At 54.1% G+C, this 14,769-nt stretch overlaps 1 protein-coding gene across 1 annotated transcript in view; it reads right to left on the bottom strand.

The window, feature by feature from the left end:
* The window catches only part of TRMT44 (tRNA methyltransferase 44 homolog), a 30,120-nt gene extending 15,729 nt beyond the window's left edge, over window positions 1-14,391 (bottom strand). The window contains exons 1-6 of the mRNA XM_042937023.1: window positions 13,803-14,391; window positions 12,900-13,014; window positions 5,560-5,779; window positions 4,004-4,072; window positions 3,083-3,190; window positions 1,309-1,380 (exon numbers count right to left, since the gene is read on the bottom strand). Coding sequence (XP_042792957.1) covers window positions 1,309-1,380; window positions 3,083-3,190; window positions 4,004-4,072; window positions 5,560-5,779; window positions 12,900-13,014; window positions 13,803-14,391 — 1,173 coding nt within the window. The remainder of the gene's footprint in view (window positions 1-1,308; window positions 1,381-3,082; window positions 3,191-4,003; window positions 4,073-5,559; window positions 5,780-12,899; window positions 13,015-13,802) is intronic.
* Between the last annotated feature and the right edge of the window lie 378 nt (window positions 14,392-14,769).

The following is a 14,769-nucleotide window of genomic DNA, read 5'->3' as shown; positions in this document are numbered from 1 at the left end:
TGAAGAGTCCTGTCGGCGCTCTGCCCTCTGGGGAGGAGAACCCGTGTCCCGTCCCGCCCTGCATTTAAGTCCAGGACGAAGGCCTTGAGGCAACCGGGGCAGCTGAGCAGAGCTGGGTGGCGGGGAGGAGCGAAGGGCGTGGACCCCACCGCCGAGCACCCCGCCGGCCGGCCAGCTCGGAGGCCTCGACCAGACGCCGACACCATCCGCACCTGACCCCGCACCTGACGTGGGAGTGCTGAGGGGGCCGGTCACTTTCCCCCTTGGGACACATTCTGATTGGTAGCAGGGCGAGGGAGCTACTCCAGAGCAAGGCGGCAGTGACCTGGGTTCACCCTGGCCCCACAGGCATGGGCTCAGAGCAGATGTGCCGCCCCTGTCCGCGGCCCCCCAGCCGGCTGCACTTGACCTTCTCTCCCCGGACTTCTCACCACCAGCCCTCCTGCAGGGCGGCCCTCCTGGGGCCACCACGCACACAGCAGGGCCTGCCCCGCAGTGGCGCCCTCGCCCTCCCCGCCCTGCTCAGGTCTTCAACCCTGCTCCACACGTCACAGCTGGCGCCCCGTACCCGCTGTACATGGGGGCGCCTCCCACCCCCGTGAAGGCAGCATGTGCATCAACACCTGAGAGTGCCTGGCAGGAAGACGGCACCCAAATATTTGGTAAATATGCAAATCTCTAGCTTTTTCTGTCTTCCTGAATGCGTATCTTACGGCATGTGAAATTCTTCCTGAAATGAAAGTGTTTGAAAGAAAACCTTTCTGAAAACCATCATGACAGTATCATTAAAAACGTTTTAGGGGCGTCTGGGTGGCTCAGTCGGTTGGGTATCCGACTTCGGCTCAGGCCATGATCTCATGGTCTGTGAGTTCGACCCCCGCATCGGGCTCTGTGCCGACAGCTCAGAGCCTGGAGCCTGTTTCAGATTCTGTGTCTCCCTCCCTCTCTGACCTTCCCCTGTTCATGCTCTGTCTCTGTCTCAAAAATAAATAAGTGTTTAAAAAAAAAAAAAAGGTTTTAAAGTTCAGCCTATGACAGACTTATCTTACGTGGATTAAGGTTTATTACCTAAGATTTCTGCACAAAGATTTACATAATGTAACTTGTCATCCAAAAACACGGTCGAGAACAGGAGGTGGGACAAACAGATATGCGTGTGTCCTGCCCTGCGGGCGGCGGGGACAACAGGGGATGGACACCCGGCCCCGTGTGAGGACTGGGTAACACGCACCAGGCCCCTGGACACTCGGCAAAACAAGGGTCACTGGGGGACAACCTGCTGGGCTCACAAGTGAACAAAGCCAGTACCTCTAAGCAAGTCTGCGGTCCATACACGTCCCAGATCTTTCTTCTTCGGACATCGATCCCTCTGCCTGGGTGCTGAAATAAGTTCAGAAATCCAAGGTTAACGGCAGCGCATTATTACCAATTGGCGAGAACAGACCAAACTCTGCAGGTCCTGCCACCGGCGTGAAGCACAAGAGACCCTTAACCTCCATGGTTAAGGCGCCCGCGGTTTCTCGGCAATTCAACAGACACCCGTGCCCCTCCAAGGCACAGGTTAAGAACCCGTGCCCCGCTAAGGGTCACCGGGAGTCTTCACGAAGCGGAAATGCAGTCAAGGAGCGGGCACATGTCCAGGGCCAGGGCCCCAGAGTCAAGTGCAGACCCCAGCACGTCTGCCCCTCCAGCTTGCCGGCAGGCAAGGCTCGTCCTCCTCAGCTGCTCCTTACCAGGCACGCCGTGCCCGCGCCCGCCAGCTCTCCAGGGCCACCGTGCTTATTTCCAAGTCAGGCGGAGAAGGGGATGCACAAGGAACCCCGTCCTCCTCACCCACCAGCCTGCAGTCACCACCTGATGTGCCGACATCCCACAGACAACTTGGGCACAGCTGTTAGAATTACGAACTCAGTTTTCTATTTTTGTTATTAATTTTTGTTTATTTTGAGAGAGCGAGCACGTACAAGAGGGGGAGAGGCAGAGACAGAGGGAGAGAAAGAGGGAGGGGAGGGGAGGGAGAATCCCAAGCAGGCTCCGAGATGTCAGCACAGAGCCCAACATGGGGTTCGAACCCACGAACCGTGAGATCACGACCCGAGACAATATTAAGAGTCAAATTAAGAGTCGGACGCTTAACCGACATAGCCACCCAGGTGCCACGACCTTGTTTTTTTTATAGGGCAATTAAAAGTACGTTGTAACAGCCCCGTTTTAAGTTCCTACAGTTGTGGACAGAACGTGTCTGAGACAGGAAACAATGCTACCCTCAGAAGAAATCAGCTCAATCAGCTCACGGGGCGGGGCGCCTGGGGGGCTCAGTCGGTTGAGCGTCTGACTTGGGCTCAGGTCACGATCTCACAGTTTAGGTTCGAGCCCCGCGTCGGGCTCTGTGCGGACGGCTCAGAGCCTGGAGCCTGCTTCGGATTCTGCGTCACCCTCTCTCTGCCCCTGCCCCACTCACACTTTCTGTCTCTCTCTCAAAAATAAACATTAAAAAAAAAAAACAAATCAGCCGTGGTCCCCGTGACGAAGTGTGAAGCTGCCAAGCTAAGGCGACTCCGCTCGGCGACTCCGCAGGAAGGCTGACGCCAGCTGGAAGCACCAGCCTGGGCGGGTCGTGGCTCGCACTTACGCGGAACCGCTCCCGGAGGCGGGGGCTGCTCTAAGCACTTCCTGCCTTTACTTCACGGGCCCAGAAAATGGTGCAAGACTCGGTATGGCAGTGTTCCATCACAGCGTAAAAACTGTCCTCCGAGCTGGACTCAAGCTTCTGGAGGGCAGAGTCCACCTTGCCTTCCACTCCCTTCCACTGCCTTGACTCCCTTCCACTCCCTTCCAGTGTCCCGAAGAGGCACCTGACAGCAGAAACCACCGTGCTGCGGGCTCTGTCGTTCTACAGGCGCGCCCGCGAGCCCCGTTCTACGTGGCGCGAGGGCCGCCGGCTCTCCTCAGTCACGAGTCTGACAGCCAGGCGGACTCTGGATGCGGCTCGTACCGGCAGAGAAAGAGCTCAAGGGCCCTTGTGCTGGACCGGAAGACACTTTAGAAAAGGAGCCAAAACGGCCAGGGAAGTGCACTTTACCCCCTCAGCGCTCAGGATGTGAACCAGGAGACCATTTCCGCAGCCTAGGTCAACAAAGGACTGCTTGGCTGTCAGGCCCAGCTCAGCTCTCTCTTCTTCCCACAGAATCTAATTAAAAAAAAAAAAAAAAAAAAAGAGAATCAGTTCCTGATTCACTTCTTCCAAGAGTCATTCAGACACAAACCCCACGTGGGATTACAAATCACACTTCCAAAACAGGTAGAGAGGCCTCGTCTGTGGCCCTGGGCTTCTGTGCACGTGTCGGACAGGTGAGCGGAGGGAGCGGAAGGGGTGTCGGCCCCTGCTCTTGCCTGATGCTGTGGGGGCATCGAAGCTTTCTTCTTCCATCAAGAGTCCACAGGAAAGTGGTCATCTCTGGGCAAGAGCTTTACAGATTATTGTTTGTTGGTGTCCTCATGCTTTCTCTATGTTCTTCAAGACTATCTACTTTGATGATCAAAGCAAGATATGCCATTTCTAAACGGGCGATGAGAATCACAGAGGAAAGGAAACTGGAAATTATCTAGTCTAAAATCAAGACCATCAAGTCAGAGGGCACATTTTGGAGCCGGTGAGTTGGCTAAGGGAAGATTCAGGACTGGAAGGCAAGTGCCTATCACATGGGCCCCGCCAGCAGCGAGGGCCACCCAGCGTGTCCACGGCGACGGTGAATCAAGCAGGCACCTGCTAAGCTGGAGTCCCCACAGCTCGGCTTCCCACGACTCAGACTCGTTCCACACTCACGCAAAATCCGACCGCTGCACCTGTTACCAACCTGGCAAGCAGAACCAGACACGCCCCAAGGTAGGGAATTCGACACGTGCGGTTCCCTTCGGTACGTGCTGTTCCCCGCTGACAGCTTCTGCCAGTGGCGACCTTGCCCCGCCCCACAGGAGCTTAGATGACGACAGCGGTCCTTACCAGCAGGTAGGCAGCAATAGCCACATCTTCATACACAAACTTTTCAGGATCAGTAACTTCAGGCCACACCTGAGAAATCGGCAAGAGCATACGTAAATTGTTCTCCCAGCACCTAGCCATCTTGCTATACTTAAGTATCCCCATAAGGCACAAGTCAAACTCATCAGGCTGTAAAACTTAAAAAAATAAGCTCATTGCAAAGCAGACACTTAGGATCACTCTGCTGCAGTAAGAGATCCACATCAAGACACATAAAACTTGTACCCTGGATGCATCACAGGACCCGTCAAGGGCAATGCCGTCCAAGGCAGGATTTTCCAACAAGGACAACACACGTAAGACATTCAGATGAGACCACAGGACATCAGGGGAAAGCTCTCGGCCATGCCTTCCCTGACGTTTATGTAGATGAGGAAAATGAGCAAGGCGCCGGGCGAGGAGAGCGAAAGGGTCAGGAGGTCAGAGCTCTAGCCCTCTAGTCTGTTGGTGACTGGCTGTCAGCTGGTCCCCATCTCCCTATCTGTAAAGCAGGGACAAAGCCTGAGGGGAAAACCTCAGCCGCCACACACGACAACGGTCAGGTGCTCTCAAAAGCTGTGCAACACCAGCTGCACGAGCATGACACCCCATCGTCGAAACTAGCAACGTGCAGAGGACATCTGGCAGAAGAGGAAACACCAACGACAAGGTTACACATTCTGTCCTGTTCTGGATTCTGTTTCTAGGCATGGGGGATTAGGCAGGGCAGTCTGTGTGACTCAGGACAATTTCAAAGGCTGGAATAACAGAAGGTCCTTTCTTGAAAGAACTGAACAGTTAGTAAGATAATGAAGGCCTCACAGACCAGCATCTGGAAGAGGAGGGTCCCCAGCTTAGGTCGGCCAGGTGCCCTAATGAAGGGTCACTGCCTCCAGCCTGTGACCTTTGGGGCACCCTGTTTTACACGACCACAGGTAACTGAGAAAAAACCACACGTGGAAAGGACAGGTCGTGGTTCCTTCCAGGAACAGGGCCGGACCCTGGCAAGGGCACAAGAGAAGTTCAGCCCCATTAGTGACGCTTTATTTCTTCCTCTGGGTGTGAACACGGACGTCTGCTGCTACCTTCTTTTTATGTCTTCAATATGCAGTGATAGACGTGATCTGAAATGTATCTCCTTTCGGAAAATATACGCTTCCGTGCTTTAAGTTTTTATGTATTCTCCTTAAACATCCTTAAGTACGTCCTAAGGAAATGTGGCAATTTAGTAACTAATCTTGAAGTAGTTTCAATTAAATATTCCCTCTTATTCGCTTGGAAAAAAATTCGCAAAGCGCAAAAGAAAAGATCCCTCTCCGTAACACATCTGTCAGTATTTTTGCGGTTCGCATCCATGCAAATGTCGAAGTACAGCCCGCCCGCAGTGGGGGCCCGAAAGTGGGGATGTTCCGCCGTGATGTCTGCGTCGGGATAAACTGGAAGGTCTACGGGAGAAACGACTTGACCCGCCTGACCTGTTGTCTGGTCACTGCCACCCATCGGAACAAGGGAGTCACAAACGTTTTCCCCAGAGTTACCTTGACCATGTCTTTATGCTTCTCCTTAAGCGCCTGGTAAGTCTTGCTGTATTCGATGATGGAAATGAGGGACAGGGTGCTTTTAAACCCACTTTTCTTGCTCCCCACAGACCACCTGGCCAGCCTGGCCAGCAGCTCTTCCCCCAGCCAGGCGGGTTTGGGGTAAACAGTTCCGTCTGAATGCCATCTTTCTGGACAGAAAATTAAAATAGATATGAACCTTTAAAAATAAGAGAAACACGAATAAGCAGGGCTGGTTTCAAGTCCTATTTGTACGTTAACCGTTTACCCCAAGAATAGAGGGCATGTTAACACAACTATTGGACCTGAAACCCAAAAATCTGGAATGAGTTGCAGAACTTTCACCCAATGGAGAAAAACGCACGTTTTAAAAGCAGGAAGACTTCTCCTGCCACGAAGGTTAAAGATGCCTTTGCCCATCCCATGAATCCCATCACAAGGATCGACGACCAATAACAAAGCCCCTCTTACCGTCTGCCTCACACACTGACTAGCCAGCTTCCCAACATCCAAGGATTCTCCTCCCATTCTCATCTTCCACATTTTCACAAGGGCAACTCAAATGCGAGCACACCGGTCGCTAAAACTCACTGGCCGAAGAGCTGAGTGCTCAGTCGCAAAGCTAAGCACAGGCACAGCCCCGGGCAGCTCACAGGTTCACCGTCTCCGCGTGTCTCGGGGCCCAGGCCAGCCCGCAGCTCCGGGTGCGGGGACCCACGGCACACAGGCCGCACAGCAGGCCCTCACCGTATGCGGGAACACACGAGCAGAAGCTCACAATACCCCTCTGAGGGCCCAACGCTGGCGGCACAACAAAGGGGAGGGCAGCACGGAGCTGGTCAGGCAGAGAGAAGGGGCCCCTGAGGGTAAGCAGAAGCACAGGCAGCCGGATGAGAGGGGCAGGGCTGGGGAGGGCGCAAGGGGACAAGGGCAAGTGGCCAGCTGCCCCAGAGGGAGCAGGGACCTGCGGGCTTTTCGCCAGCGTGTGCGTCGGAGGGACACAAGTCATTCCTAAGTAGCAGGCCCCGATTCTCCACGACAGATGCACCCCCGCGAGGTCACGATGCGGCGAGAGCCTGGGCAGGACTCGGGCTGCACCCCTTTTCCACTCCCTTCACCTTGGAAGCTCTCCCGCTGGGGCCCGCACACCTTGCCAGGCCCTTCCCTGCTCTTCCCTGGGCCTCGTGCCCTTTCCCTGGGTGTCCCCAGAGTCCCCACGGCCACTCCCTCATCCGCTCAGGCCTCACGTGCGACGTCCCCTCCTCGGAGGCATTCCCCACGCACCCTGCGTGGACCGGATACGACACCGTTCCCATGTCCCCTCGTTAGGGAAGGCAGAGACCCACTTCACCTGTTTTATGGTACTTCGCGGCACTCAGCACTACCTGGTGGCAGAGCGTGTAGATGTGTCGCCCCGCGAGACCCGCTCACCGCTCTACCCAGTGCTGAGCACGCGGCGGGCACGCGCCAACACTGCCGCGACGGAAGGTGCCGGTGGGGAGCACGTGCGGCGGCCCCACCAACTGCCACTTAACTGACGCTCGGTATCTGGTCCCAGTGCCCAAGGGGATGTGAGGGACGGCTGCCCGGTGGGGCAAGGACAGGAAACGCCAACCCGGAAAGATGGGGAGCGGGCAGCCGAGTCCGAGTCCTCAGGACGTCAGCCCAGAACGTGACCACGACGCATCACCTGCACGGGGCACTGCCAGGGCCGGGCCCCGCTGGGCGCCCTCACAACAGACCCGAGCAGGAGCCTTCAGTGCTCACCTAACAGCTCTGCCATCAGCACCCCAGGCGACCGCCACGGGAGACGTGGCTTTCCCCAAGGCGCCTGCGCTCGCTGAGGCAAGGGCCTGGGGCCAGGTCCCTCGGGCAGTCTCTAGAAAATTCAAAGAGGCTTCACCCGTGGTCCTTGAGGAGGGGGGCCGACGTGGCGGAGAAGTAAGGGGATCCACACTTCCTGTGTCTCTCAAACAAAGAAGTGCTGAAGCCAAAGGACTTTGAACCCCAAGAGTCTGGCAGGAAAAGAGACTGAAACTACCGGGAAGAAAATGGGGAAACTTGAGAAACCGTAAGTGGGTGACTGTGAACTGGGGAGATAAAACGGGCCGTGTAGGCACGGAGGGGAGGGATCCCCTTCTTCCGAGGGACAAAGGGAAGAGACAGAACGGCGGGGGAAGCGTAGGGCTGTATCTGGACAAGAGAGAAACCTCGGGCCGGGACTCAGAGGGGTCCCATCTCTAACCGCGGGGCTTTCATCGGACTGGGGCCGGCTCCCTGTTCACGCACCTGGGGAGGAGGGGAGCCGGCCGGGTTCGGGGTCGGTCAGGGGCGCGGTCCGCAGTAGGAGAAAGCGGCCTCCTCCCTGGAGCGCTGTGGGAAAAGACAAGGCCCGCCCGCGTCCGCCGCCCCCGGGGTTCGGTGGGGAGGCTGGTAGCGAGGTCCGCAGTAGAAGGCGGTCCTCCCTGAGGCGCGGGGGCACAGACACGGCCAGCCGGGACCACGCATCAGGCCGCATGGAGAGGCGCTTCCCCGGCACCAGAGCACACGGAGCGGGACTCTGAATCCTAGCCAAGCGCAGGGTCAGGGGAGTTGGCGGAGCGAGAAGGACCGCCCCATCTGCGCCCGTGGCACAGTGAGGACGACTCAAACGGGGTCTACCGGGTCCGCGGAGAAGAGACTGGGGGATCGCCGTCCCCCCCCCACCCCCCAACCACCACCACGGCGGGGCCTCAGGGATCAGTCCTGGGGCCCACGGTGAAGGCGGGACCAGCCTACACCAAACCACGCCCCTCCGCACTGGGTGACCGCGTATCTCCCGGAGCTGGACAGACCCTGCGGACGGTTCCCCCAGCCCAGCGATGCAGCGTTGCCTGGATTCACTCTAGGTCACTTCTGGATTTGGAGCTATATTCTTGCCCACCCCCCCATTTCTCCTCCTCGTTTCTTCCCTCCCCCAGGCTGGTTACTCTGGTTATTGGTCTGTCTAAACAGACAAACTTAACGCATTCTCTTGACACGTTCCACACCTCCTTCTTTACGCTCCTTTCTCTCTCTGGAATAATCAAGCCGTATAGTTTCTCTGTCTGGGTAACCGTATCTTCCTTTCTTTTTCCCCGCCTCCTTCCTTATTTTCCTCTCTCTCTCTCTCTCTGGACTAAGCCTTTTAGTCTCTCTGCCTGGTCAATGTTTATCCCCCCCCCCCCCCCCCAACTCCTGTCACTTCTCTCTGTCTGTTCTCTTCTGTCAGCACCTCCACCCTGTTCTTTACTTGTGGTCGGTGCTTCTGGTTTTCTGCTTTTGGATCGTTTTCAGTTTGTTTTTTGTTTTTGTTTACTTGTTTGTTGTGTGTGTGTGTGCGTGTTTTTGTCTCCTGTCTGTCTGTTCTCCTTTCCAGGGCTACTCCAAGGAACAAATCAAAGCACACCTGGTGGAGGGTCCAAACCATCACTACGAGTAGGAAATAAAATAACCAAGGTCACAACAACAGAGAGCAAGTAACAATCTCCCGAAGAGACACCTCCTGAAGGGCCAGGCCCCGGAAGGCGTGGGACCCTCCTTTCATACAGCAGTGCCGGCACGGGCAGAGCACACAACAAGCTTTTAAAAGGCAAAAGGGACAGAAAAGTAGCCGAAACGATGAAACGGAAGAATTCTCCTCAAGGGAAACTCCAGGAAGAAGTGATAGCTAACGAATTGATCAAAACAGACTTAAGCAATATAACTGAACAAGAATTTAGAATAATAATCATAAAATTAATTGCTAGGCTTGAAAAAAGCATAGAGGACAGCAGGGAATCTATTGCTACAGAGATCGAGGGCCTAAAAAATACTCCCGATGGATTAAAAAATGCCATAAATGAGGTGCAAAATAGAACGGAGGCAGCCACAGCGTGGACTGAAGAGACAGAGGGTAGAATAGGGGAATTAGAAGATAAAACTATGGAAAAAGAGGAAGCCGAGAAAAAGATTAAAAAATCCAGGATTACGAGGGGGAGAATTAGAGAACTAAGTGATTCAATCAAATGGAACAACATCCATTATCATAGGAATTCCAGAAGAAGAAGAGAGAGAAAAAGGGGCTGAAGGTGCACTTGAACAAATCATAGCTGAGAACTTCCCTGATCTGGGGAAGGAAAAAGGCATTGAAATCCAAGAGGCACAGAGAACTCCCTTCAGAGGTAACTTGAATTGATCTTCTACACAACATATCATAGTGAAACTGGCAAAATACAAGGATAAAGAGAAAATTCTGAAAGCAGCTAGGGATAAACGCGCTCTAACTTATAAAGGGAGACCGATAAGACTAGTGGCAGACCTGTCTACTGAAACTTGGCAGGCCAGAAAGGAATGGCAGGAAATCTTCAATGTGGTGAACAGAAAAAATATGCAGCCGAGAATCCTTTATCCAGCAAGTCTGTCATTCAGAATAGAAGGAGAGAGAAAGGTCTTCCCAAACAAACAAAAACTGAAGGAATTCATCGCCACTAAACCAGCCCTACAAGAGATCCTAAGGGGGATTCTGTGAGTGAAATGTTGCAAGGACCACAAAGGACCAGAGACATCACTACAAGCAGGAAACCTACAGACATCACAATGACTCTAAACCCGTATCTTTCTATAATAACACAATGTAAATGCACTAAATGCTCCAATCAAAAGACATAGGGTATCAAAATGGATTTTTTAAAAAAGACCCATCTATTTGCCGTCTACAAGAGACTCATTTTAGACCTGAGGACACCTTCAGATTGAAAGTGAGGGGGTGGAGAACTATCTATCATGCTACTGGAAGTGAAAAGAAAGGTGGAGAAGCCATACTTATATCAGACAAACTAGACTTTAAAGACTGTAACAAGAGGGGCGCCTGGGTGGCTCAGTAGGTTAAGCGTCTGACTTCGGCTCAGGTCATGGTCTCACCGTTCGTGAGTTCGAGCCCCGCGTCGGGCTCTAGTGCTGACAGCTCAGAGCCTGGAGCCTGCTTCACATTCTGTGTCTCCCTCTCTCTCTCTGCCCCTTCCCTGCTCATGCTGTGTCTCTCTCTGTCTCAAAAATAAATAGACATTAAAAAAAAAAAAAATTAAAGACTGTAACAAGAGATAAAGAAGGGCATTATATAATTATTACAGGGTCTATCCATCAGGAAGAGCTAACAATTATAAATGTCTATGCGCCAGATATGGGAGCCCCCAAATACATAAAACAATTAATCACAAACATAAGCAACCTTATTGATAAGAATGTGGTAATTGCAGGAGACTTTAATTTTTTTTTTTTAACGTTTATTTTTTATTTTTGAGACAGAGAGAGACAGAGCATGAATGGGGGAGGGTCAGAGAGAGGGAGACACAGAATCTGAAACAGGCTCCAGGCTCTGAGCTGTCAGCACAGAGCCCGACACGGAGCTCAGACTCACGGACCGCGAGATCATGACCTGAGCCGAAGTCGGCCGCTTAACCGACTGAGCCACCCAGGCGCCCCAATTGTAGGGGACTTTAATACCCCACTTACAACAATGGATAGATCATCTAAACACACGGTCGATAAAGAAACAAGGGCCCTGAATGATATATTGGATCAGATGTATTTAGAACTCTGCATCCCAAAACAACAGAATATACTTTCTTCTCGAGTGCACATGGAACCTTCTCCAAGATAGACCACATACTGAGTCACAAAACAGCCCTTCATAAGTATACAAGAATTGAGATCATACCATGCATACTTTCGGACCACAATGCTATGAAGCTTGAAATCAACCACAGGAAAAAGTCTGGGAAACTCCAAAAGCATGGAGGTTAAAGAACACCCTACAAAAGAATGAATGGGTCAACCAGGCAATTAGAGAAGAAGTTAAAAAATATATGGAAACAAATGAAAATGAAAAATTAAAAATAGACCTACCCTATGACCCACAAATAGCACTGCTAGGAATTTACCCAAGGGATACAGGAGTGCTGATGCACAGGGGAACCTGTACCCCAATGTTTATAGCAGCACTTTCAACAATAGCCAAATTATGGAAAGAGCCTAAATGTCCATCAGCTGACAAATGGATAAAGAAGATGTGGTTTATGTATACAATGGAATACTACTTGGCAATGAGAAAGAATGAAATCGTGCCATTTGCAGCAACGTGGATGGAACTGGAGAGTATTATGCTGAGTGAAATAAGTCAGGCAGAGAAAGATACCATATGTTTTCACTCATATGTGGATCTTGAAAAACTTAAGAGAAGACCATGGAGGAGGGGAAGGGGGGAACAAAAAGTTAGAGAGGGAGGGAGGCAAACCGTAAGAGACTCCTAAATACTGAGAACAAACTGAGGGATGATGGGGGGTGGGGGAGAGGGGAAAGTGGGTGATGGGCACTGAGGAGGCCACCTGTTGGGATGAGCACTGGGTGTTGTATGGAAACCAATTTAATAAATTATATTTAATATAAGAACAAAAAACAAAAACAAAGAGGCTTCACCCAGGTCCTAAGAATTCCCAGCAAGCTTCTCTGCCTGCAACAGGTCCCCAGGAAGCCTAGGCCCCTCCTCAGAGGTTCAAGAATTATTAAATCCATTTCACAGACGGGAAAACTGGGAGCCACAGAGGCGACATACCCAAGGCCACACTGCTAATGGGGAAACCCAGCCCTTTCTGACCTTTCTGACTGCAAAACCAGGCTTCCCACTGTACTCCTCTCCTTTCTACAAAGCCATGTGCAAAGCCCCGTCTGATGAAACAGACACAATCCTCAAGGCTGTTCTGGAAAGTATCTGTACCCTCCAGATGTGGCTCTCAGGAAAACATCAGCGGCAGAGCGGTAAGTGAATTTACCCTCCCTCTGACTCGGTCATTTAAAAAACACCAAACAGAAGTCAACCAGATTTCACGCTTGCTGGACAGGCCCAAATGCCACACGGAACTAGGGGGTCCTGCTCAAGTACCACTTGTGTGAGAAGCACCACTGGGTACCCACTCCATCCAAACCATGGGGGAGCCTCAGCAGGAAGGAAAAAAGGAAGCTTACACTCACTCAAGTTACCAAGTTGCAAGAAATAAAACGAAAGGATTTGCAATTCTTTGACTTGGACGCTAAAACCGGTTGCTACTAGTTCTCAAGGCTTCACGGAACGCGAAGAACACAGACTCAGGCCAGGCGGTGACCGCCCCACCCCCACACAGGGGCCAACGAGGAACAAAGTCTCCCAGGAAGGTTCTCACACCGCAGCTGCCCCTTCAGTTCTTGCGGGGCCTGAATCTTGCAGCTGCTCAAACACCCGCCTGGAAACAAAGTGCCAGAGGAGGAAGCCACTGCTCAGTTCTTACCATTCTTCTTTGCTCCCACTGAGCCGGATTTGATACACGTTGTTTGTGTCAACCTTTACGTTCCCTTTGTCATCTTCCTCCAAAGGTAAAAATGTTACAGTTCCGTTGAGGACATCTGGGGGAGCGGGACACAGGGATAATCAATGAAACAGTTTGTCAGCATTTTAGCAGAAGCGTCAATAAAAACAGTAATAAATCAGCAGGCTTCTGCTCTCCCATGGCTTTTCCTCGCTCTATTTACCATAACGCCCAGGAGGTCAGACATGCTCATATGTCCCATCCACTGCTGCATCCCGAGCCTGCACGGTGCCGGGCGCACAAGGGAGAAAGCAGTCCTAAAGCCGGCAGTCCTGGGGCGCCTGGGGGGGGCTCAGTCGGTTGAGCGTCCGACTTCAGCTCAGGTCATGATCTCACAATCCGTGAGTTCGAGCCCCGCGTCGGGCTCTGTGCTGACAGCTCGGAGCCTGGAGCCTGCTTCGGATTCTGTGCCTCCCTCTCTCTCTCCCCCTCCCCCTCCCCCTGTTGTGCTCTCTCTCTCAAAAGTAAACTTAAAAAAACAAAAAACCCGGCGCTCCTTGTAGAGGAGCCCTGCCTCTCCCCTGCAGCGAAGCCGATCTGGTAACGCTGAAGTCCACATCAGGGGCACGGACTCACCCCAATCCTCTGTCTTTCCTTAATTGTCACTTCTCTCACTCTGCGGAGCCCCCCACCACTCCCTACTCCCTCCCTCTCCCTTTCAAACGCCGGTCAACTCTGCACAAATGCAGGTGGAGCTCAGTTCAGGCCCGACACCTCTCCCTACTGCAATAATACATGTGTAATTAAAATCTGTAGCTCTCCTTGCCGCTTTAACTGGCGTCCGCCTTGACCTCGGGCACCTCTCGCTACCGGAAACACTCCCACCTTGCACGACAACTTCTCTCCTCGGAGCAGCAAGCGGGCAAAGCGGGCTTGTTTTCGGGATGACGGTTCTGAGAACCACGTCGAGCTCGCTCGGCGCCTCTGGCTGCGATCCCGCACGGGCCCCGGTGAGGAAGGCCAGCAACTCGTGGCTGCCGCCGGCGAGGCTTCGGGAAAAATCGTCCCACAGAGAATCCAGATCCCAGGCGGAGAAATCGCCCTCCCCGGCTCCTGCCTTGTCGGGCTGCCCGGGGCCCTCTACGAGCAGGGGCGCCGCGGCTGCTTCCCCGGGGCCCTCCCCTTGCTGGCGCCGGTGCCGGGACTCCTCGGGCCCGCGACCCGGGCCCCCCTCGGGGGGGCGCGGACCCCGTCCGGCCGCTCCCGGCTCCTCCTGCTCGGGGCCCGCGTTGGGCCTGCGGCCGCGGGGCGACACCCGGGGCAGGGCGGCCCTCCGCCGGGCCTCCAGGCGGACGCCACACAGCCGCTTGTTGGCCACCTGCGGCTTCTCCAGCCACACGGCCACCGCCTCCCAGAAGCCCCCCGGGAGCAGCTCCCCAGGGTCGCGCACCGCCACCCGGCCCACCTCGGCCATAGTCCAACTGCGCCGAGCTCCCGGCGGCGGCGCGCCGCGATGACGCACCCGGCGGCGCGGCCTGTGACGTCACGGGGCGGGGCGCCGGGAGCGCGCAGGGGCTAGCGCGCGGCCACGCGCCTCTTGCAGGGCTCCTGTCCTGGGCCTGCTGGGGACGGCCGGTCCTCCAGTGTCGCCCGCGTGTCCCCCCGGGAGGACCCGGGCCCGCCGAGGGGGACCCACATCTCCAGCAGAGCCTGCAGAGTCTGTGCCGTTACCAGAAGCCCCAGATAGCCCTCGTCCTCTGTGGGCTTTCGTCCCTCTTGTTGGGACTTTTGCCCTTCGCTGAAGAGTCTCTGTGGGAATCCAGAAGAAGGGAACCCTGACCCAAAGCGGGTG

This window comes from Panthera leo, chromosome B1 (assembly GCF_018350215.1).
Source record: "Panthera leo isolate Ple1 chromosome B1, P.leo_Ple1_pat1.1, whole genome shotgun sequence".
NCBI lineage: Eukaryota > Metazoa > Chordata > Mammalia > Carnivora > Felidae > Panthera > Panthera leo.
Note: the sequence above shows the minus strand (reverse complement) of the source record. Positions and strands in the feature narration are given on the sequence as shown.